This window comes from Antechinus flavipes, chromosome 1, assembly GCF_016432865.1.
Source record: "Antechinus flavipes isolate AdamAnt ecotype Samford, QLD, Australia chromosome 1, AdamAnt_v2, whole genome shotgun sequence".
Taxonomy (NCBI): Eukaryota; Metazoa; Chordata; class Mammalia; order Dasyuromorphia; family Dasyuridae; genus Antechinus; species Antechinus flavipes.
In genome coordinates, this window is record NC_067398.1 from 333,631,743 (window position 1) to 333,655,983 (window position 24,241).

At 38.3% G+C, this 24,241-nt stretch overlaps 1 protein-coding gene across 6 annotated transcripts in view; it reads right to left on the minus strand.

Annotated features, from left to right (window-relative positions):
- Positions 1–320: 320 nt before the first annotated feature.
- Positions 321–24,241, minus strand: part of ZNF263 (zinc finger protein 263) — a 66,338-nt gene continuing 42,417 nt past the window's right edge. For 5 of the 6 annotated variants that reach the window (XM_051968007.1, XM_051968001.1, XM_051967993.1 and 2 more), the window contains 7 exons: positions 12,697–13,036; positions 11,407–11,916; positions 9,941–10,121; positions 9,306–9,382; positions 8,915–9,041; positions 4,070–4,183; positions 321–2,714 (listed from right to left, as the gene is read on the minus strand). In XM_051968007.1, coding sequence (XP_051823967.1) covers positions 1,561–2,714; positions 4,070–4,183; positions 8,915–9,041; positions 9,306–9,382; positions 9,941–10,121; positions 11,407–11,811 — 2,058 coding nt within the window. In that variant the 5' untranslated portion in view covers positions 11,812–11,916; positions 12,697–13,036 and the 3' untranslated portion in view covers positions 321–1,560. The remainder of the gene's footprint in view (positions 2,715–4,069; positions 4,184–8,914; positions 9,042–9,305; positions 9,383–9,940; positions 10,122–11,406; positions 11,917–12,696; positions 13,037–24,241) is intronic. The other variant, XM_051968025.1, reaches the window with a different exon arrangement.

Consider the following 24,241-nt stretch of genomic DNA (forward strand, 5'->3'; position numbering starts at 1 on the left):
TTAACAAACATTGAAACATCCATCCCCAGTCCTTCACCAAATCATGTAACACTCGGTTCCCTATTGAGACAGTTTTCCCCCAGGACAGTGATTGTTGAACTCTCTTCACCCAAATTCACTGTTTTTTTATTTTCAGGATTTTAGGAAATTTAAACATTTCATGGCTTACAGTCAGGAATATCCAAATTTTCTTCCTGGAAATAGTTTAAAATCCACCAAAATGGCCTATCTTTTGAGAGTAAGACATGACTTTATGACATCATTTCTCAAGTTTCTTCACAAAAAATTTAATATTATTGAGACTTAAAAGGAGCCAGACATGAAAGAAATTTGACTTTATTACACCAAGTTCATAGAAGGTAAAAACATTCCTTTTAAAGGCTTTGTTATAAGTCCAGTGTAAGCTAGACAGATATTGGGCTTAGACATAGCCCATCATAATTGTTCTAGCTTTAACATATGCTAGTGAAGGACACAGAATAAATCCAATTACTAGGATTTTTATCAGAAATTTCCAGGTCAGTCCAAAAAGACAACACAAAGAGCGAGTCATCAGCCCAAAGCAAAGCAAACAAATCAATACTGGAGTTGGCAAGAGGCATTACTGGTAAAACATGTATGTTTATGGTATTTTAAGACATGTTGATCATTCTAAAGTACCTTTAATGGTATGACAGTCTGAACAACTTTGGAGGAGTGGGGAAGAGGCAGTCCAGTCATCTGATTCCCATCCTCCAGTCCCTCAGTATATCCAAGCTATTCAAAACTTTTGTCTTGGTGAACCCACACTTTTCCTGAATATTCGTCCATTAGCTTACCTGATTCAGGAACTCCTGCATGGCTCTTTATCAACTATGTTGTAATAGAAAAAAAAAAATTGCCTAAAAAATCCCTGCAGAATATAGGCTGATCCAGACTTCTGCTGCATCCTCTACTGTTTCTCTCACTGACCTGAAACTTTCCTCTTTCCTTATGAAGCAAACCACCAATTTCCCCTTTCAGTGGTCACTCTTTATTAGAAGGAATGATGCTATCAGTCTTGAATTATTCATGTTTTTAACTAACATTACAGCCAGTAGTCTTCCAGGAAAGCTTCTAAGTTTGTCTCCAGAACCTCAAGCAGCCCAAAAACGCCATCTGTGTCCCTCTGGAGAAGGATGTCATAGAATATAAACTCCCACTTTATCCAATTTGACTAGAGATAAAAGGCACAGCAAGGGAGCCACATCAAAATCTGGAGATACATTCTGAGGAGTGTTTGCCTTAGAACAGGGAGGACTTACCCTATATAGAATTCTTCTCTGAGGGGGTCACCACAGAGTGCACCTGCTGTTCTCCCTGGTGCCCCCCAGGTGCTGGAGAAGATGGAAGAATGTCTTTTCACAGCTTGAGGCTAACTCAGCTTGTCTGCACAAAATTCTCCTTACCCGCAAAATATAATTCTCTGAAGCAATTTCTTCAAAGTAGAAATCTGTCTTTGAGATAGAGAAGGCCAATTACAAATAAAAGCTCCTCTGTTAATTTGACTGTGTCAAAACTGCAAACCAAAATTGCAAATTTCTAGCCAGTGTGAGTTCTTTGGTGACTCATAAGACGAGAACTTCGAGAAAAACTTTCTCCGCACTGAGAACATTTATAGGGCCTCTCTCCAGTGTGTGTTCTCAGATGCCGAATTCGATTGGAGCTGTGAGAAAAACTGTCCCCACATTCATGACAGGTATAGGGCTTCTCTCCTGTGTGGATTCTTTGGTGCCTAATGAGATTGGAGCTGTGAGAGAAGTTTTCCCCACACAGAGGACATTTATAAGGTTTTTCTCCTGTGTGTATTCTCTGGTGTCTGGTAAGATGCATACCCTGCCTGAAGCTTTTCCCACATGTCAAACATTTAAAGAGCTTCTTCTCTCCTCTCTGAGTTACATGGTTTGTGGTAATTGTTGTACTGCTACTTACTGTTCCCCCACATTCAGAGAAAGGGTAAAATTTCTCCCTTTCATGGGTTCTCTCATGTATGACAAGATGTGAACTTCGAGAGAAACCTTTTCCACATTCAGAGCATTTATAGGGTCTCTCTCCTGTGTGAATTCTCTGATGTCTAATGAGATTAGAACTATGAGAAAAAATTTCTCCACATTCAGGACACTTGTAGGGTTTTTCACCAGTATGGGTTCTCTGATGCCTGTGAAGGTTTGAGTTGCAAGAGAAGCTTTTCCCACACACATTACACTGATAGGGCTTCTCACCTGTATGAGTACGCTGATGTCTAGTCAGATGTGTGTTCTGACTGAAGCTTTTTCCACACTCAAGGCACTTGTGGGCTTCTTCTCCCAGATGTACTCTCTGAGGTGGAATGAAATGGGGGTTCCCACTGAAGATTTCCCCACACTCTAAACCCATACAGAGTCTCTCTGTTGTATGGGTTCTCTGGTGCCTAATAAGATTTGAGTTATTAGAGAAATTTTTTTCACACACAAGACATTTATATAGTTTCTCTCCTAGCTGAGGTTTCTTTGGTCTTATCAATTCATTGCAACCCAAAGCCCAAGCTGTAGGTTTTTCCAGTCTCTCCTCTAGAGAAGGATTCCATTGTCCTTCTAATTTTCCCTGCTCAGGACTCCAGGGAACCTCTATTTCTGAATGTCCTGGGGGCATTTCTTGAGGCAGTTCGTCAAAGTGTTCAGAGGGAGAATTCTCTTCCTTATCTTCTTTCTTCTCTTCTGCCAAGGAAAAACAAAACAAAACAGTTTTATGCCTGTACCACAAAAAAAGAAAGTCACTGAATGGTATGCATTTGAAATATCCTGATAATATACACATCTACCATCGGATGCCCAAGGTGCCCAGAAGGGGCTAATTCCGTTTCAAATTCCCAAGGAGGTCCCATTAATAATTCTAGAAAAGAACACACCTGTCAGATTGGCTAAGATGACAGGAAAAAATAATGATGAATGTTGGAGGGGATGCGGGAAAACTGGGACACTAATGCATTGTTGGTGGAGTTGTGAACGAATCCAACCATTCTGGAGAGCAATCTGGAATTATGCCCAAAAAAATTATCAAATTGTGCATACCCTTTGATCCAGCAGTGTTTCTATTGGGCTTATATCCCAAAGAAATACTAAAGAAGGGAAAGGGACCTGTATGTGCCAAAATGTTTGTAGCAGCCCTGTTTGTAGTGGCTAGAAACTGGAAAATGAATGGATGCCCATCAATTGGAGAATGGCTGGGTAAATTGTGGTATATGAATGTTATGGAATATTATTGTTCTGTAAGAAATGACCAGCAGGATGAATACAGAGAGGACTGGCGAGACTTACATGAGCTGATGCTAAGTGAAATGAGCAGAACCAGGAGATCATTATACACTTCGACAACGATATTGTATGAGGACATATTTTGATGGAAGTGGATTTCTTTGACAAAGAGACCTGAGTTTCAATTGATAAATGACGGACAAAAGCAGCTACACCCAAAGAAAGAACACTGGGAAACGACTGTAAACTATCTGCATTTTTGTTTTTCTTCCCGGATTATTTATACCTTCTGAATCCAATTCTCCCTACGCAACAAGAGAACTGTTCGGTTCTGTAAACATATATTGTATCTAGGATATACTGCAACATATCCAACATATAAAGGACTGCTCGCCATCTAAGGGAGGGGGTGGAGGGAGGGAGGGGAAAAAAAAAATCGGAACAGAAACGAGTGTCAATTTAATGTAATTATTAAATAAAAAATTTAAAAAAAATAATTCTAGAAAAGAAAAACTATTGATAGGAATCATAAAATCCATTTAAGAATGACATTAAGGCAATCAATACCCAGGCTAGCTTCTCACTTAATTTCAAATAAAAAAAAAAAATTCTCCTTTTCAGATTTAATCTATGTTCTCTGCTTTTCTGGATAATGTGGAATGGATAGAAAGTGGCCAAAGTATATAGAATTGTGTTCTATCAGGTAACCACCTTTCTATTAGTAGAAGCAGAATGGCCTTACCACCTAAGGGCCCAAGGAATTATGCTCAAGAAAAATTTCCTGTGAAGCTATTCCTTTTTAAAGGAATATTCCTCACCTATATAAGGGACTCTGGAGTTCCCTTGCTCCTTAACACTCTGAAGACTGGGATCCCATGACTTTTCTTCTTGTTCTACATGGGTGGCTGGATCCTGACTGGGAATCTGAGATTCTGTTGAAACAAAACACAAAATCGGTTCTTTTAATTCCTCTGAATTAGTACAAGGTAACCAGATATTCAATTAGTTCATATAAACTAAAACATTGATTGGGATTTCCTATCAGATATAATACAATCTCTTTTCTGTTGAATTTCAAGGCTTTCAAAGAACTAAATGTGTGTAAACTTCTTGTTTTGTTTGCCTTTCATTCTGGAAAATGACCAAGACATCAGGGAGGTGATGCCATGCCATGCCATGTAAGTAAATTGTATTTAAATGAGGGAGGGCAGTTCAAGATCAACAGCCTCACTTTCTCCTTGGAAACCATCTGGGTCCAATGGCTAGATATTGATGATCAGGATGACTGGAGATAGCCCTGCATGCAGTGGGAGACCTTGTCCTTTTAAAACTAAGATCTTTCCCACATCTCCGTTTGACTGAGGTAACTGCCCATTAAGTGATTAAGATTAGGTAAGAAATAAATGAGGGAAAAAATGGTCTTTTTTACCTAATTAAAAAAAAAAATCAATCAGGGAGGGAAAGATTCTCAAGATTTGGGGCCAAAACAGCAAAATTGCTACTTACATTCTTCTGAGACAACCAGAGTCAAAACAAAAAACCAAGTAGTCTTGACTTGGGACTTTTAGTTGGCCAGTCAATGAAAGCTAGAGTGTTTTGGGATTAAAGCTTAGTCCTTAAGAAAGAAATCTAGGGTTCTGATAGTAGGTTGACTATGGGCACTTGCAACCAACTCTTGGTTTGGAGTTCCAAGTTAGTGAAGTCAAGATAGAGGCACCATTCTCACTCCTCCCTCCCTCCCAATTAGAGCTGCTTACCCTAATACTCCTTTATTGGGGGGAAAAAAAAAACCAAAAAAGAAAAACTCCAGCCATAGAAACTTACTATGAGAACTATGAAGACTGAAGTTCATCTTCAGAGAAGGACACTAAGTAAGAAAAAGCTTCTTCTACCCCAAAGAATAATGTGAAATGGCCCTCTGCTCAGAGAGAATTTACAGAACCCAAAAATAGTTTTAAAATCAAATGAATGAGAAACACTGAGGAAAAATTTAAAAATTAAAATAAAAACCATCCAAAAAAACAAGATGACTATGGAAAAAAAGTAAATCAAGTAGAAAAGGAAATGCAGGCGATAAAACTCTTTGAAAATTAGAATTGGGCAAAGAAGAAGCCAGTGAAGTTATGAGAGATAAGAAATAACAGATTATAAAGAATGAAAAAATAGAACAGAATATAAAACATCTTATTAAAAAAATAACAACAGATCTGGAGAACAGATCAAGGAGAGAAAATATAAGAAAAATTGGATTATCTCAAAGTTGCAACCAAAAAAGAACCTTGATACAAGAAACAATCCCAAGAAAAATTTCCTGGAGTGATAGAACATGAGGGTAAAGTAGAAATAGAAAACAAAAATCCATGATCAACAAGATTCTTTGTGGAAAACATACAGGAATACTATTGCCAAATTTGAAAGTCCCAGATCAAAGAGAAAAATTTGCAAGAAACAAGAAAAAAACAATCCAAATATGCTAAAGATACAATTAGAATTATACAGGATTTAATCAGCAGCTACAATTAAAGACTGCAGTTCCTGGAATCGTATCTACTGACAATCAAAAGAACGAGGCCTATGGAAAAAAATGGACAGTCAATGAACATGCAGATTCTCAGGACTTTCTAGCAACCAAATCCATACTCTTTAACACATTAAGAGCAAATATCAAAGATCAATGTCAAGGAACTTAACAGGAACAAGTTGGCTTTTTACATGAAAAATGCATATGCCACATATGCCACATGTTTAAGATTGACATCAGCAATAGGGTGCAAAAAGTGGGGCAGAGTTTTAGGTAAAAACACTAATTATGTCATATAAATGAGGTGCAGAAGAACAAACACAAAGGCTCTGTCGGGATGGGGGGATGAGAGCTTGTAGTTCTAAAAACCTACTCACATCAGGGAATGGGTTAAATAGGCAACACAACATATATACTATGAAAGGTATAACATCTTCCAAAATCTATAAAGAAGTAAGGGGGGATGGAAAAGCAAAGGATGAGAAAAGACAAGGGAAGAATCCATTGGTAGGAGGAAGTTAAGGAATAGCAAGACAAGTTAGCAGAATTAAAGCAGAGTCAGCAGGGATAAGATGATATGTAGAAAGACATGTGTGGGGGTCTATATATATAATATACATATGTATACAAAAATATATCCTTTCTTAATTATAAGCTTTTTGGGGGGAGGGGGAAAGGAATGCAAAAGAAAAAAATAAAAGTAAAAAAAAAGTGCTACTTGCAGATGACAAAAGAACAATTTACAAAAAAGAAAAGACATCCATGAATATAATTTCTTCTATTAATAATATATATACTTTCTTGAACTGGTTAATTTGTTGTTATATATTTTGAATTCTCCCTGATGGGCACATGACAATGTTCCCTTTTGTTTTATTTTGTTTTGTATTCCTTTTGTTTTTCTTGTTTCTTATTGTTTTTCTTATATTAAAAAAAGAACCAAAAAAACTAGTCTTTGAACCCCAAGACATAGGAAGCACATGTAAACTAAATGCCAAAGTACAGAGAAGTGACAATAAAAGCACTTGGGGAAAAATGTTAAAAAAAAAAAAAAAAAGTAGCTGAAGGAAAAAAAGGAAGTTTTACTCTGGTATAACAGTTGACAGACTAGAATATTTTCACTTATTGGTAATATGATGGCCTGTATCTTTAAGAGCTAGGTTAAAATATAAAATAATCTTAATAGGAGTATAAATTGATAACAGGATAAATATGCAAAGGAAAAAGTGTAGAGAAATACGCACTGTACAAAATGCGGAAGGACTGTGTACAAGGATGGCCCCTCAAAAAATCATCTGGGGCATACAGCAGACATGGTAAAAAGGAAAAATCAGAGGAATGTTAATTTAAAAAACCACAACAACAGAAGTTAGTTGCCAGGATATAATAAATACTGGATTATAACATGAAGATATACAGAATGTATATTTTATTGTGCTCTAAGAAATGATGAACAGGATTCTTTCAGAAAAACCTGGAAAGTCTTACATGACCTGATGCAAAGAGCAGCATCAGAACACTGTACACAAAATTTTATGATGAGCAACTGTGAATGATTTAGCCATTTTCAGCAATACAAGAATCCTAAACAATCCAAAGAATTTATGATGAAAAATACCATCCATTTCTAAAGAAGTGATGAAACCTGAATGCAGATTTAAAACTTTCTTTAATTTATTTATTCTGGGAGGTAGGTGAATAGAAGGGTGGTATCTGCTTACTTTTGTCAAGATAACCAATATGGAAATATGTTTTATATGATTGCACATGTATAATATATACCAAATTGTTTGCCTTCTCAAAGAAAGTAGGAAGGAGGAAGAAGGCAAGGCAGAGAACTTGGAACTTAAATTTTTTTTAAATGAATGTTAAAAATTGTTTTTATATGTAATTGAGAAAAAATAAATTAAAAAACAAGCTCTATTTTTTAAAAAGCAATACAGAAGTAATTCCTTCAATTTTCATTTCTTTGGTTTTTATTTATTTGGAATGCTATGTTCAATGCTGAACTCCACACAATGAAATAAAAATCCAGAGGAAAACAACCAAAGAAATTAACAAGAAGTACTTTAAAGAAATATTCATCTAAATTCATTAAAGATGTAGTTCACTTTAAGCAAATCTGACACATTAAAATAAATTAGGAGGCGTTAACTTACTTCACTAAAGAAATAACCGTAAAGTTTTCGTGATGCAAGTTCTTTCTACAGTCACTGCATTCTCCTTTTTACCATCTACTCAATAGTAGTTCTCCCAATTTCCAATTTTATGTGCACTACTAGAGAATATTGGTTGTGTGCCTATGTCTGGAAGCATTTCCCTAGCAATCAGGCATTATGTAGAAGAATATAAAAATAATTTTGAAAAGCAGGTTACCAATATGAAGAAGAGGACTGGACTTGAAATCAGAAAGAATCTAGGTACAAATTCTGCCTGACATTTATTAGCTAGGCAAGGGAAGTCATTTAACTTGCCTAGACATATTTCAGTTGAAAAATGAGGGACAATCAACATTGGTCTGAAGCTATGGCTCTGAAATCAGAAGATCTGAGTCAAAATCATTAGTTCAATTCTTGTCTTAAGACTTTTACTAGCTGTGTGACCCTAAGGCAAATCATTTAACTTATATGCCTCAGTTTCTTCATCCAAAAATGGGGATAATAGAACTTACCTCACACAGTGTTATTGGAAGGATCAAATGAAATATTTGTAAAGCACTCTGCAAACCTTAAAGCACTATAAGTACTAGCTAGTATAATAATTATATAATTACTTCTTAAAGTCACACAATAGAAGTAGAAAAAGCAATATTCTAATCCAGATCCTATTACTAAGGTCAGAACTTTTTCCACTGCACTAGGCTGTAGCTGTCACACAACAGCTAAAATTACAAGAGTCCATCTGATCTTGTAATTCCTTCAGACTAGATATTCTATTCCATGACTACAATGCTCTTAATCTTAGGCTCTAGAACCTGTAACACTGAGGCCCCAAGCCAAAGTAGGTCCACATTATATTGGTTCCTCCCTCTATAGATCCCTCCTATATTACAACACAGAATTTATATAAGTGGCCTGACTATCCGAATGACAGGTACTATTGTCAGATATCCACAGATTTTTAATACTGGATAAATTCTTACCTAATGCAACCACATTCTCATAATTCTCCTGTATGGCTTCCCTGGAAAGGGCCTTCTTATTGAGTTCCTGATGTCCCCATTCCTCCTGGGAGAGATACACAGCCACATCTTCAAAGGTCATAGGTAACTGAAACGGCACAAAGATTCCTTCTTAATACCTACTACCCTAAGAACACAACTATTAAAATGTAAAAGAAAAGTTAGAGAGAGCAAGAGCAGGATCCATATATAGATCATACAAGGTCTATACTATGTGGAGGCAACAAATGAAACAAAACAGTGGTGCCCTAATAAAGAATTTCTGCACTTGATTTGCTATAGAGAATCTGAAAACACATTTAGGTAATAGTAATGGAAATCCAGGAAGGATAATGGGAACTGCCATTATTACCTGGGATCCTGTAGTCTCTTTGTCTTCGGCGTCTTCTGCCTTAGAAGGAAGAAGAGAAACCCAGGAAGTAGATGATGCTGAAGGAGACAAATCAAAAGAATCAGAATAGCATTTTTGTTTCTATTTTGATGCTATACTATTCACTATAAAGAGCTGATTTCTCCCCCACTGCTCAGTTCCTACTGAGCTGACATTCTAGAAAGAAGAAAAACAAAGGTATACAAAGAATAAATTGGTCTCAAAAAGTGGAGAAGTACTTTCAAAACTTCCTACAAGTCCTGCTACTCCCTTTTTCTCCATTTCCTCAGCCTATAACTCTGCCTGAAACAAGGCTTCCCTTTTTTCTATGAAAAAGGGATCCTGGGGCAATTCTATCCCTTCCCAAGCTGCTAGGAATAAAAAATATTATAGCTGTGGCCACACTCAAGTCCTCGAATGAAACCTTCCACCTCCTTGAGATCATATTGACTATAAGAATTTGTTCTTTTCTGCAGCCCATTCCCTCCCTTAACCAAAGAGAGATACTTTCAATGTATACCCCTCTTACAGGGGAACCACAAGCCCTTTGTGATTACTTTTTCTAACACCCCTCCCCTCAAGGGAGTACTCTCCCCAGATGAATCTCTGCTCCTCACCCCTCTCCTTTAGGGGCTGGGGCCCCCCTTTAGGGCTAGGGCCCAGCAGGTCCTGTAGTCCAAGGCAAGGGCTCTGCTCAGTCTCCGATGGCTCCAGCTTGAAGTTCGGTGGTTCCTGTGCTGCTTCCAGAGGTGAGGTCTCCTCCAAAGGCACTGCCTGTCCCCGCCCATGGATTGTGACCTGGGAACCAGCCCAGATCATTCATCACCATAACAGGGCCCAATGGCAGGTGGTATCACTACTGGATTCTGAAGAAAAATCCTTAATAGTAAACTACAGGGCATACCCCATGAAAAGAAAGAAGGATGATTTGAAGGTTTTTTGACGCCCAAGTGTACTGGAAATTACATAGAAGAGACAGCACTGAAAGAAATGCTGAGGCTGAAAGTAACCTAGCCCTAAGTTCAAAGAGGCATTGTGATATATTCCCCTACACTATTCTCATTCAAACCCTCCCCCAATCTCACTGGCTGCTCCCAAGAGGAAGACAGCATCCTCAGTACCTCAACTTGTGTGGCCTTGAAAGCTAAGGAGCCTGAAGCACCACATTTGCCTTCAAAGCTAACAGACCAACTGGGAACGAGTTTTGCAAAAGAGAGGCCAGGCTATTCATTCTTAGGATAGTGGAATGAGCAATATTCTTAAGTCAAAAGAATTGGGATTGAGTTCCACCTCTATTACTTACTACCTAGAAAGTCATAGTCAAGTCAGAATCAGTCAGACTTCTTTGGACTTTGGTTTCCTCATCTGTACAACAGGATCTATGCCCCAGGACTGTTCTGAGGAAGGTACTTTAAACCTTCTTAGTTTTGCACACAGTTCTGCTACCCCAAGTATAGCCTTCTTCCAATGTGACTTTCAGGAGTCCCTCCTATTCCTGAGGAGTTGAAGCCTTAAAGTCCACAGCTGAAGTCATCATTTAGCAAAGGGTCTAGCCTCAATTCAGGAGGAGGCCCTACTCAACAGTTTCAGGGTGTTCTCTTCAGACATGCTCCTGAACAGGACTATCCAAGAAAAGCCAGCTTCCTCCCAGGAAACCCTGTACAATGTAAATATCAGTGACTCACAAACAGCAATTCTTCTACTTTTCTAGTCTATCTGCTGAAAGCCTCCAAGGCCAACATGCCAAATGCTAACTGCACTTAATAAAAATCTCACATTTACACAATACTTTTAAGGTTTATAACTCAATTCTGCAAGATAGATAGCAAAAGCATTTTCCCATCCCCTGTTCCCAACCTACTTTACAAATGAAGTTTAAAATCCAGAGATGTCCAATATCTTGCCCATGACCACACAGCTAATGAATGCCAGAGCTGGTTTCCTGACTCCAGGTTTCCTGATTCTCAAATCCAGTGCTCATTCCACCACACAAGGTTCTCCCTGATATAACTTCCTGGGGAAATTAAGCTGCTTTATGGCCCAACTCTTACACCCTCTCAAACATCATATAAGACTCTCTCACCTGCTGCCTGCATCTTGTGTTCTCTCTCTGCAATTCTTCCACAAGAGCCACTGCCTCCTCCCCACTCTCTGGATGTTGCTCCCGTACTCTTCTCTGGATGTCCTCAGGGAGGATGGTCAAAAACTGCTCCAGCACCAGCAGCTCTAGGATCTGCTCCTTGGAGTGTATCTCGGGCCTCAGCCATCGTTGGCAAAACTCCTGGAGCTGAATGAAGGCCTGTCGAGGTCCAGCTGCCTGTTGGTATCGGAAATGTCTAAAGCACTGGTGGCAGGTCTCAGGGCTTATTCCAGGATCCTGTATGGAGATTTCCTGACCCCAAGCACAGTCTTCCTCCAGCTTGACTATCAGGAGTCCCTCCTGCTCCTGAGGAGCTGAAGCCAGGCAGCCCACAGCTGAAGTCATCATTCAGCTTGGGGAATAATTTCAGCCCCTGCTCAAAATTTCCTGTCCTCTTCAGATCAGTTTCTGGACAGGAATGTTCAAAAAAAGCCTTGCTTCTCTCCAGGAACTCTAAAGGAAGAATGAAAACTATAAGAAAATGACATACAAACTTAACTCTTCCCTCCTGTCCAAGCCTCATTTACCAAGTCCCAAATCACAGAGAGCTGGGCAGAGGGGTCAGCCCAGGACCCTTAACAAGTTGCCTTTCTTTCCCGTCCAAAGGAGAAGACACCCGCCTTTAAACTCAAGTGTTCTGGGATCCGTGGCAAGTTCATTCTGCTTTCAGTTCTCCCAATCCATTACTTGGAAAATCAGTTTTAAAAAAAGAAAGGGGGGGGAGGAGGGAACCTCCCATTTAATACCCCAGGGCTAGGGCTGGGAGGGAATAAGGTACAGGAAAAAAATCTTATCGTAAAAGTTTAAATGAGCTGTTAGTATTATTTAAGAGTGCTCTCAGAGTCTTCCCTGGGCTAGAGGTCCTCCCCACATTCCCCCCGTCCCATGTGTGATTCCCTCCCCGACCTCCTCAGCCCCTCCCCCATATGTGATGCCCTCCTCGACTTCTCTTCCCTTTCCATGTGTGATGTCCTCCCTGGCCTTCCCCCAGCAGTGTTGGTCACCCCACAGCCCCTTCAAAGGTGCCCTCCCCAGTTGCCCTCCACCCTATCCTACTCCATGATCAGGGAATTGCCCCTCCCACCCAAGCTTCCTCTGGCCCCTTCCCCACAACGGCCCTAGAGAGGAGATCTGGCCGCCCACCACGGTTCTCTGTTCCGTCTCGCCCCAGTACCTCCCGCATCGCAGTCCAGAGAAAGAAAATCAAGCTATCCCCTACCCCTAGGTACTCACCCACTCGGGCCGGGCCCGGGAAGCCTGTCGGTTCTCCGGACTCCCACTCAGCTCCCTGGCCGGAAATTCAACCAAGATACTCAGAAGCGCCTCAAATTCGAACGGCGCATGTGCCGTATGAACTTCTAGAACTACATTTCCCGAAGGTGCCAGCGGCGAATATGTTAACTTCCCTAAGTCATGCGTTTCATTGTCAGCTTCAATGGCCAATGGGAGAAGCAGATTTTGTTCGCGGGGCGTATGCGAGAGGGAGGGGTTTACGTAGGACCAATCAGAGAAGATGGGGGGAGCATCTCGTGACTAGCCACGCTAAGGCGGGTAGTGCAGGGTTGCGGTAGGTCTGGAGGAAAGAAGGTTAGCGGTTAGGGTATAGGCGTTAGGACTTGGGACTTGGTGTAAGCTCTGGCGACAGGGAATAAAGGTTTGAGGTATAATCTAGAGACTGGAAGCCAGATTCGCAGGGAACTGATGATAAGGGGGAGAAAAAGGAGTCCTACACAGCTGGAATTAGAAGCACTGTGGTCACCACGTGGAATTGGTGTTGTCTCTTCGGAGAAAAACATTTGTTCTCTCATCTTGTGCCTGAAAGGCGACTAATCTTTTTCCCCCGGTACCTTCCAAAGCCACCCGTGTATGCATCAAATGGTGTACTTGGCAGTTAAAAAAAAAAGAAAGACGGTTTTTATGTGGCCTAAGTGCAGCTGGCAGTGTGGCTGGATGAGCTCTTCTTCAGATAAGGAGCAGAAGGCAGAGAACCAGTGATTTGCCTGGCTCCATGAGAGTAATTTTCCCACCCATACCCTCTATGCAATTTATGGTTTTACAGAGTTGCCTTAGAGACACTGAAAGGCTCAGCTCCTTGCAAAAGTTCCTCTAGCTGCTTACACCCTATTGGGGGGAAGATGATATAAATACTAAATAGTTTCTGGAATGGAAAAATGCTAATTGGAGAATATCGGGAAAGCCTTCATACTGAAGGTGGAACATGAGCAGTTCTTTGAAGGAATCCAAAAATAGGGAGGTGAGGGGAGGATACATTCCAGGACCTCTTAAGCAATAAGTGAAGACAGGAAACTTAATGTGTATGAGAGAGTGGGTTAGCCTGCCGTTTTAATTAGAACAGAGAATTTGTGAAGATGAGTAAAATGAAGAGATAGGGAGATGGGAGCCAGGTTGTGGAGACTTTAAATAACAAGCTCATAAGGGAGTCATTGAAGATTTTGAGCAGAGCATGACATACTAGATCTGGGTTTTATGGGCTGCAATTTGTCAGTTGTGTACAGGATGAATTGGAAAAGAAAGAGACTAGAGACCAATTAAAAGACTGTATTCTAGGCAGAAAGTGATCATTTCCTGAACTAGAGTCCTAGCTGTGGCTAGAAAAGAGGAAAGAAATAGGATGTTGTGAAGATATTATTGAAATGGCATCCAATCAAGAGATAAATACTAAGAATCTACTATGTGCCAGGTATTTGCTAAACACTTGGAATAAAAAAAGGATTAAAAAGTACCTACCCACATGGATATGGGGGTTGAAGCAGATGAAAGAGTGATGGATGATTACAAAGATACAAATCTGGATGGCTAGAAGGATAGTGGAGATGTAGCAGATTGGCAAAACTTGGAGTAGGGACAGGTTTTTTTTTTTTTTTTGGAAAAAAAAATTCCATTTGGGATATGTTATTTAAGTTGCCTAATGATGAGGTTTGGCATCAAATGATGAGGTTAGGATAGCAATTCCTAGTTCAAAATACAAGGTACATAAGAATTTACAATGTTGTTCTCTTTGCCAAAAGGTACTGATGTTATATATATATATATAGCTCCTAGGGGAAATAACAATTTTAAGGTCCCCTGACCTTAAGGGGCTTCTGTTCTAACACTCTGTCAGTGATTCTAAATCTTCTGGTTTTGGAATCTGAATCTGAGGCCTTCTGATCTAAGAAGGCTATTATTCTTACAATCTTGTCTGTCAATAATTCTAAAGTCTTCTGGCTTTAGGATAGTCCTAGCTCTGCTGGTCCAATGATAACTAAATTCTTGAGAACAATCCTTGTTTCTACTCCTAAGCCATAAAATTATTATATCAATGACATGAACAACTGGATAAATTTGTCTCCTGGCTTCTGTTTCTTTGCTAAATTCTTTTGGAATTTAGTCTGTTTCAATTGGCCTTACAATTACAATAAACTTTGCCCCTTGGCTGGGATGTGAGTTCAAGCATGCAAATTCTGTTGAGATACCTCAAGCCACAGTCTGTGACCCCAACCTTTTGGGGTCCCTTTCCAACCTCAACAATACTTTTATTTATGAGATTACAGATAAAATAAAGAGGTAAGTAGATACCAGGACTGTTAAATATGAAAAATGATCTGTGAGAGCATATATAGGAGCAAGGAAAGGAATTTTAACCATTTACAAAGGAAAAGACAAGTTTCTTAGTGGAACTCACAATTAACCAGGAGAATGGGAATATATCATGACATGGGAGTATGGCATTAAAAGACAAGTTTCTTAGTGGAACTCACAATTAACCAGAAGAATGGGAATATACCATGACATGGGAGTATGCATTAACTAGCATATTAAATTCAAATACATAATCCACAGATTAGGGGACTACCCCAAAATAAGTTAGCAAGGGAAGAGAATTGTATCATTGATTGGTGGGCTAAACCTAAAAGAGATTTAGTTAAAAGAGTTAGCTATAATAAAGAGAAAGATACTTGGGGGACATTACCACTTAGTGGGTGGTCAGAAGATGATTATCCAGCAAAAAAAGACTGAGAAGAGATAGGCAGATAAGTAGGAGAAACAAAAGAGAGTAATGCTATGAAATAAAGACTATCCAGAGGGAGGAAATAGACTTTCAGAGATCAAGTAAAATAGGGACTAAGAAAAGGCCACTGGATTTAGCAATTGAGATTTTTGTAAGCTTGGAGAAAAATTAGGGTTTAGAAGATTGATTGCCAGGCATTCAGAAGTATCAGAATTGAATAGAAACTTTGAAATGCAAATAGGAATCTTTAAAAAGGTAAATATGTTTCTTTTCAAATGGAAAGGACTACATGATAATATTTACATTCCAATAGAAACAAAAAAAAAATCATCTTTTCAGAACCTATTGTCTTCAAGGATCATAAAATATTGAAAAGATTTCACTGTTAGATTTGACCCAGAAATGCAGAATGGTTTAATATAAAAAAAACTATAAGCATAATTGACAATTAACTAAAACCATATTATTATATCAGATTCTGAAAAAGTTTTTGACAAAATTTAAAACCCATTTCTGTTAAAAATACTAGAAAGGATAGGAAAAAAGGGATCTCTACTCAAAATAGTAAGTAGTATCTGTCTGAAACCACAAGCCAAAATTATATAAAATAGAATAAAGCTGGAAGTCTTTCCATTAAAATCAGGGGTAAGGACAAAGTGTCCATTATCCCCACTATCATCTAATATATTCCTAGAAATTCAAACTATAGAATTAGGACAAGAAAAAGAAATTGAGGGATAAAGCATTGGAAAATAGAAAACAAAATGGGGGTATGATGATCTCTGGAGAACCCAAAAGAGTTGATTAAAAATTATAACAAATTTGACAAAGTTGTAGGATGTAAAATTGATAAAGTCTAGATTTAGGGAACCAAAATGAGATTAGTATGTCTGGTGGTCAGGGACTTAAATGATAAGGTCTAGTGGCAGGTTTGGGGTTCCGGGAACCAAATGGAGAGGTTTGGCTCCCATGCATCCCCTTTAGATTTGGCACAAGGGTAGGGAGTTTTGGGGACTCCCTTCTGATGGCACGGAGGTTCTCTGTAAAAGAATTTACAGACCTGAAAATCTAAATTGATAAAATAACTTTAATTATAGGGATTAGGGATAAGGTTAGAAATCCTGACAGTCAGAAAGTCTGGTTAGGGGAAATAGGTGAGGATAAAGAGAGGGTAGCACTAGAAAAGAATATTCCAATGGATAGAGGCTCCTTGGCACACCAAGCATGACATAGCTGGCATGCTTGGAAGGTCTACAAAGAGAAGATTTTAGTTTGGCTCTTTTATATTGAGTGTCTTAGTAGGGGCTGGGACAGCCCAAGTTGGCTCATCAGCTTGGGCTGAGATTTGAATAGAATTCAGTGAGTTTCAGGACTGAATCGACCTCACCTAGATAACAAGAAAGAAACTGTTTGTCATTGGGGTGGGGTCCCTCATTGAGGCAAAGTTAAAGGAGATTTTCTCTTTCAAGGATTTTCAGAGTTTCGGGGTCCCCTCTTCAAAATCTCACACAAATCATCAGTATTTTTGTACAGTACCAGAAAAAAAACAAAAGCAAAACTTTCCCAAACTACAACATTCTCCCCTCCCCCCAAAACCAAGCCGAGATAGAGAAGTTCCTTTTAAAACTACAGAATGTATAAAATACTTGAGATTCTCTCTACCAAGACACATAAGAACTATATAAATTTAACCATAAAAACCTCTACACACACACATATTCCTAAATAATTAGAGAAATAGTAATAACTCTGAAGGCCATGCTATTAGTATAATAAAATTACAAGATTACTAAATTGTTTTTATTTATATTCTATTTATTCTGTGTCATACCAATCAAACTACCAAAAAATCCTGATGTATAGGCAGAAAAATAATGAAACTGATATATAGCATAAATAAGTAGATTTAACAAAAGCATCTAATAAGAACATAATATTTGTTAAGCACTATATAGCACTGGGATAGCCCCACGTTGGGCTGAAAATTATGAATGAAAACTATGGTTCTTGCCTTCAAGGATCTTATATTCTAAATGGGGGAAAACAATACAAAAAAGGCAGATGGAATGGATAGGGGCATATCTACTCTCAATGGCATGGTTGTAGATGTCTTTGGAATGTGGTAGAGGTCAGATGCTGAACAAGACAAAACCAAAGGTGGTTTATCAGAGCCCAAAGTTACTCCAGTGGCAGTTTTATTCTCAGTTGTGATGACTGCCTAATTAGAATGCACATTAAAGAATAAAAAGTCAAGAATCTCAAGGAAAAATGTAAAAAGTGGGAAATTAGGTGGGGCTAGTATTACCAGATCTCAAACTGAGGTTACTTATGATGTGGGGTATGGTACCAAATGATGACAGGCACCAAAAGTTGGGATTTGGTCATGTGAAGAATTCCCAATAGCCATTCTCCTTGGCAAAAAGTAGATTTATTTAGGAAATAGGCTACAAGCAAAATGAAGGGATACAATCAACACCAGGAATGGTAAATATGAAATAGAGTGGGAGAGCATATGAAAGAAAAGTTCCTCGGTGTAACTCACAATTACCCAGTAGAAAGGGAGCACCCCATGAGGCTGGGGCATGCCCTTAGTTGGTAGGCTAAATACTGAAAGGAACTAAACACCCTAAAAAAGTTTGCGTTAGGGAGGAAAAGTGGGATTGAGAAGCATAGTAGAGTTAGGGGAGATACCATGTGGAATGGGGAAAGGGGAAGGGAAAAGACACCACAATTGTAATGCTAATTGAAGCAGGCTAAATTCCCAAAAGATTTAGCAAAGAACTAGGAGCAAAAAGATAAATTTATAGGAAAAGTTAGACCAGAGCTTCATTTTACTTATTTGCTAATTTTATGGCTTATAGGTAGGTTTGAAGGGAGGTCTATTCACTATTGTCTCAGGAACTTGGTTATCACTAACCAACAGATTGCCTATCTGATTGTCAGCAATATTTGTATGACTACTATAGTATTCCTAAGGCTAGGAGACTTAAGGATCATTGACAGACAAATTGTTATAACAATAGTACTCTTAAGGACAGGGGACCTCAGGATTACTGTTATATCTTCCCTGGAAGCTGTATCCCATCAAAACTATACTTCAAGGCACCAAATCTTATCAAAACTTATTTTGTATGGGTTAAAAAACAGGTCAACCAGGTACACACTCTAGAAACAAAAAAGTACAGTGACATGGTATTTAATAAACCCAAAGACCCCCTTTCCTGAGGCATACCTTGTGAACAAAAATCAATGGAAAACTTGGAGTTGTCTGGCACAAATTAGGTATATAATAAAAAAAAAAATCTATTAGTTTTGGGGGAGTACAAGAAGTTATGAAGGTGGGCAGTCATCCACAAAGATTTCACAGGCTCAGGCCGCCTTCTTATTCAAGGGGCAAGAGCTTTATTATTATGCCTTTGGGTAGGCAAAATTCCTAATGAACTTAACATTAACAATGGGAAAAATTCCTAAGGAACTTGCAATTAACAGCGGAAAGAGGAAATATTTTATAAAATACAAAATAATCTCAGAGGTTGACATCTATAGCTTGGCTTCCAGATTGTATGCAGTAAATGTGGGTCAAAATAATATAATCAATGCAAAAAATTCAACAAGGGCCCACTTCAATAAAGGTCCGCAAAAGGAGGAAATGATACTGTCAATATGCCCCACCCAGACACTAGGTTGGTAGCAGGGACATGGCCTTTTGCAGAGATCTTTTTCACTTCATCAGTTCCAAATGGATATATGATTTAGATCATGATTACTAGTTAAAAAAATTAGAGGAACAAGGAAGCAAATACCTGTCTTGTCAGTGAGAACCACTACTACCTAGACCTATCTTTGAGCCATAGAATTAGCATATCTATGGTAGAAGCAGTGAAGTGGGTTGTGGTTCCTTTAAGAAACTATATTTCCTATTGATCCGTGATCCCTTTCAGAATCTCAACCATTCTTGGGGAAGGCAAATCCCCCCCAGACAAGTTGTCTTTCCAGGATGCCAGGGCCTTGGATTCAATTAGAAATCCTGGTCAAAAAGCATGCCTTTGAAATGTTGTTAATTCCAATAGGAGATCCGGGCTATCCTAGCCCCGACTGGGTCTGACTTGCTTGCGCTATTCCAGCCTCCCACTAAGACCCAATATAATAGTTTCCTTCAACAAAGGTCTTTTGCAGATGGACCTCGGTAGCTCACTTTGTTGTCAGGACTTTCTGTCCACTGAAAACTGCATTCTTAGTACAAAACTCTATTTTCCATAGATCTGCCATTATAGAAGTCAGTCTCTGGGTAAACTGATTTCTATCTAACAATAAACTTTCATTTTGCAACTAATATTCAGGAATGAGTGAATTCTTTCACTCCTAAAACCTGATTTTAACAAGGCCATTTAACAATGGCCTAAATTTAGGCCAATTTAAAGGGGATTCTTAACAACTCTCTTATAGCCACTAATCTAGATCACTCAAACAGCATTAGCAGGACAAAAAGTCTCTTCTTGCTTCTGTTTCTCTGCTGAATTCTCTTACAATTCAGTCTGTTTTGTAATGGCATTACTATTGCAATAAAACTTCACCCCTTGACTAGGAGATGAGTTCAAGCCTGCAAATTCTTTTGAGACACCTCACAATACCGGTCTGGGGTAGCCCCTTTCCCAACCTCAACCCCTGGATGTGGATAGGGGAGAAGTTTATGGTTTAAAAAAAAGTTTGAGGGTGTTTGATAATAAAACTATTCATTATTTAAAATTTTTAACTTTTTGTGCAGATATCTAAGGTGTCACAGATGATAAAAGTTTTCATAAATTAAAATTATTTTTTATTATAGCTTTTTATTGACAAAACACATGCATGGGTAATTTTTCAATATTGACCCCTTCAAAAACTTCTGTTCCAACTTTCCCCCTCCTTCCCTCCACCTCCGGGAGGCAGTCCCATACATGTTAAGTATGTTAAATACACTATATGTATACATATTTATACAACTATCTTGTTGCACAAGAAAAATTGGATTTAGAAAGAAGGTAAAAATAACCTGGAAAGAAAAACAAAAATGCAATCAAACAATAACAGAAAGTGTAAATGCTATGTTGTGATCCACACTCATTTCCCAGTGTTCTTTCATTGTCTGTAGCTAGTTCTGTTCATTAATGATCAATTGGAACTGATTTGGATCCTCTCATTATTGAAGACAGACACTTCGATCAGAATTGATTCTCATATAGTGTATAATGATCTCCTGGTTCTGCTCATTTCACTTAGCATCAGTTCATGTAAATCTCTCCAAGCCTCTCTGTATTCATCCTGCTGGTCATTTCTTATAGAATAATAATATCCTATAACATTCATATACCACAATTTACCCAATCATTCTCCAATTGATGGGCATCCATTCAATTTCCACATCACCTAACATTTTTAAACTTTTTGTGCAAATATCTAATTCCATTAAAATTAGAAGGGAAATAATTAGCTGGGGAAAAGTCTGTAGATTTTTTTTTTTTTAATAATGGTCTCCCTGAGTTCTTAGGTAACCAAGTGTTAGCAGAGAAAGCCTGAAGCAAGGATAAGATTATAATAGTCCCTGAAGAAAACAGGGAAGGGTACTGTTGGGATCCTCTATGCCTTAAGACAACCTTTTGTTCAAGTGGTTTTTTGATTACAGCCCCACCTCAGGTAGAACCTCTGGAAACATCCCTTCTATGTTGTATCCAATCAGAAAGCCAAGTTATGATGTCAAAACACCAGATTATTTCCTCTATAAAAGATCTGCTTATATTGTAGCTCCTCCTGGTTGCTGCTAGGGGACTGGTCTTTCCCCCTTGTTAATTGCTAAAACCCTTTTCCTTGCTAACTTCTCTGTGGATCTGGCCTTCTCTTTTGGGATAACTTGCGACATTAGTCCACAACACCAACATCCTTTTGGGGTCTCACCCATACCCCATCATTTGATGGCTAATTCCATCATTAATGGTGGCTTGATATGGTAACAGTGACGGTACTCCCCAAGCCTCAATAATCTCATATCCAAGATATTTAAGAGACTAAATAGACAGTTTTCAAAGGAAGAAATCCAAGATCTCAACAATCATATGAATGATAATTACAAATCATAAATGGAGACATGCAAATTAAAGCAATTCTGAGTTTCTACCTCACACCCATATTGTTAACAATAACAAAAATGGAAAGTGACAATTACTAGAGGCTGTGGAAAACCCAATATAATAAAGTACTTTTAATGGAGCTGTTAATTGGTCCAGTCATTCTGGAAAGTAATTCAGAGCTATTGTCTACCCACAAAGTTGCTAACATATGCATATTTTTTGACTCAGTCATACCAGTATTAGTACAGGCACACCAGTACTCCAAAGAAAGAAGATAAGGACCAATATGCATGAAAATATTTGTAGCAACTCTTTTTGTTGTGACAAAGAACTGGAAATTAAATGAGTATCCTGTTGGGGAATAAATTATGGGAAAGATATTATGGCACAATGAATATGAAATCTCCTTATTAGTAGTAAGTTCATTTCAAATCATTGTAAGGACGTGACTTTCCCCATATGAACCTAATTCCCATGTAAACCATGAGAACCCAATTGAGGAAGGATGTGACTCCCCCTGTGAGGACTTGACTACTCTCTCACCCCAAGAGCATATATTTTAACTCCTTCTATGAAAACCTGACCGTTCCTTGACCCATAAGAACATATATTTCAACTCTTTCCTTTTTAATTATAAGACAGGCATGTACCATCGGTGTTTTAGCTCCAATTATATGATTCCAGGAACTCGCCACTCCTTGGAACTGTTGCTGTTGATAAGGACTGGCCCCCTTATCAATGCAACATTTGATTATAACCACCTGGAGCCCTAATTGGTGCATCCTTGTCTTAGATGAGGTCTTCATTTGGCCCAAAGCCTTCTTTGTTTGGACCCCTATAAAGAGTGGGCAAAGCTTTCTCCACTTTGAAGCCTCACCTATGGAGATGACGATCTGCCTAGTACTTTCCCGATGGAGACTCACAGGCTGAAATATCGGGGCTTCCCAGCCGTCCAATTAGAGTTGAAGCTCCCTCGATCGTACTGAGTAATGTATTCTCTCTCTTTCTCTGCTATTCTAATCATAATCCTTATTATTCTTTGCCTCTTGTGTATTATTTGCCGTATGTGTTGTTATTGCAAGCATTCTATCCTGTGCATTGTATAATTAAATTTTACCTTTACTTTAACTGAGCCTGAGAGCGGCATTTATAAAAGCGGATTCGAACTTCTCTTAAAAATCATATAACATTAATAGAACACACATGAATATAATTAAATATTATTGTGCCATATGAGGTAACAAAAGGTAGAATATGAGTTATTATTTGAAGGGCTTAAAGAATTGTCTTGAGGCAAAAATGAAGGAGTTTATTTCAGACAGAGAAATTTAGAAATCTCATATAAACACATGACAGTGCATTGGACATAACTAGAAAAGCTATTTTTACAATAACATTATAAAGAAAAGCAACTTTCAAAGATATTAATAGCTGCAATGAATAATCACAATTCCAATAAACTGATGAAGCGTTTTCCTTATTTCCCATAATAAGAAAGATGAACTCAAAGACGTAGAATGAGAAATACATTTTCTTATAAGCCAAGGGTGGGAATTTGTTTTGTTTAACTATGCATATTTGCTAGTAAGTTTTTGTTTTTCTTTTTTTAATTGGGGTGAAGCAGGGAGAGAAGTGAGGTAGTGACAGTGTAGAAAAGAAAAATAAAAGAAGATAAAATCTTTATAGAATTACAAAAAAGGAAAAAAAAAAGGCCACAAAGAATCATGAATAAGAAGAATTACTTTGAAAGTTCCATGTTATATATTGCATTTAACATGTACTTTAACATATTTAACATGTATTGGTCTACCTGCCATCTGGGGAAAAGGTGGGGGAAAGGAGAGGAGAAGTTGGAACAGAAGGTTTTGCAAAGGTCAATGCTGAAAAATTACCCATGCATATGTCTTGTAAATAAAAAGTTATAATAATAATAATAATAATGTTCCATGTTAAATTTATTACATTATTAATTTTACATGTTAGCAATAATATAGAAATATATTTATTTTTAAAAGAAAAGCAATCTGCATAAGATCTGTAGTTTAATGTACAATCCTTTTTTTTTTCTTTGTTTTGCCTTGTATAAGGTCTTTGTAAGTTCAAAAATTTAAAAAAAAGTTAAAAAGGAGTGGGAAGAATAAGGAAGCAATGAGTCGACACTCTAATAATTTAGCAGTGAAAGGGGAGCAAAGATAAAGAATTGTTAGAAAGGAAGCACAGGCTGAATGTGCCTTCACTTGTGCTGGCTAGATATCTCAAGTGACAGTAGAAATTCTACTTTTTCAGCATATTCTGCATTCAATCTGTGCCTTCTTTTTTGTGAGCCTATAGAGAAGTCAAATGTCACTTTATTAGTTATTTGGAAGAGAGATCCTGGAAGCTAAGTGGTGCAGTGGATAGAGTGCCTGGCTTAGAATCAAGAGGACTCATCTTTATGAAGTCAAATCTAGCCTGAGGCATTAGTTGTGCGGTCTTGGGCAAGTCACTTAACCCTGTTTGCCTCATTTTTCTCATTTGTGAAATATCCTGGAGAAGGGAATGGAAACCATTCCAGTATCTCTGCCAAGAAAACATCAAATGGGATCATGAAGAATCAATACAACTGAAACATCACTGGGGAGAGATCTGGTGTTCCTGTGCTGGCTAGCTGTTCAGCCAAAAA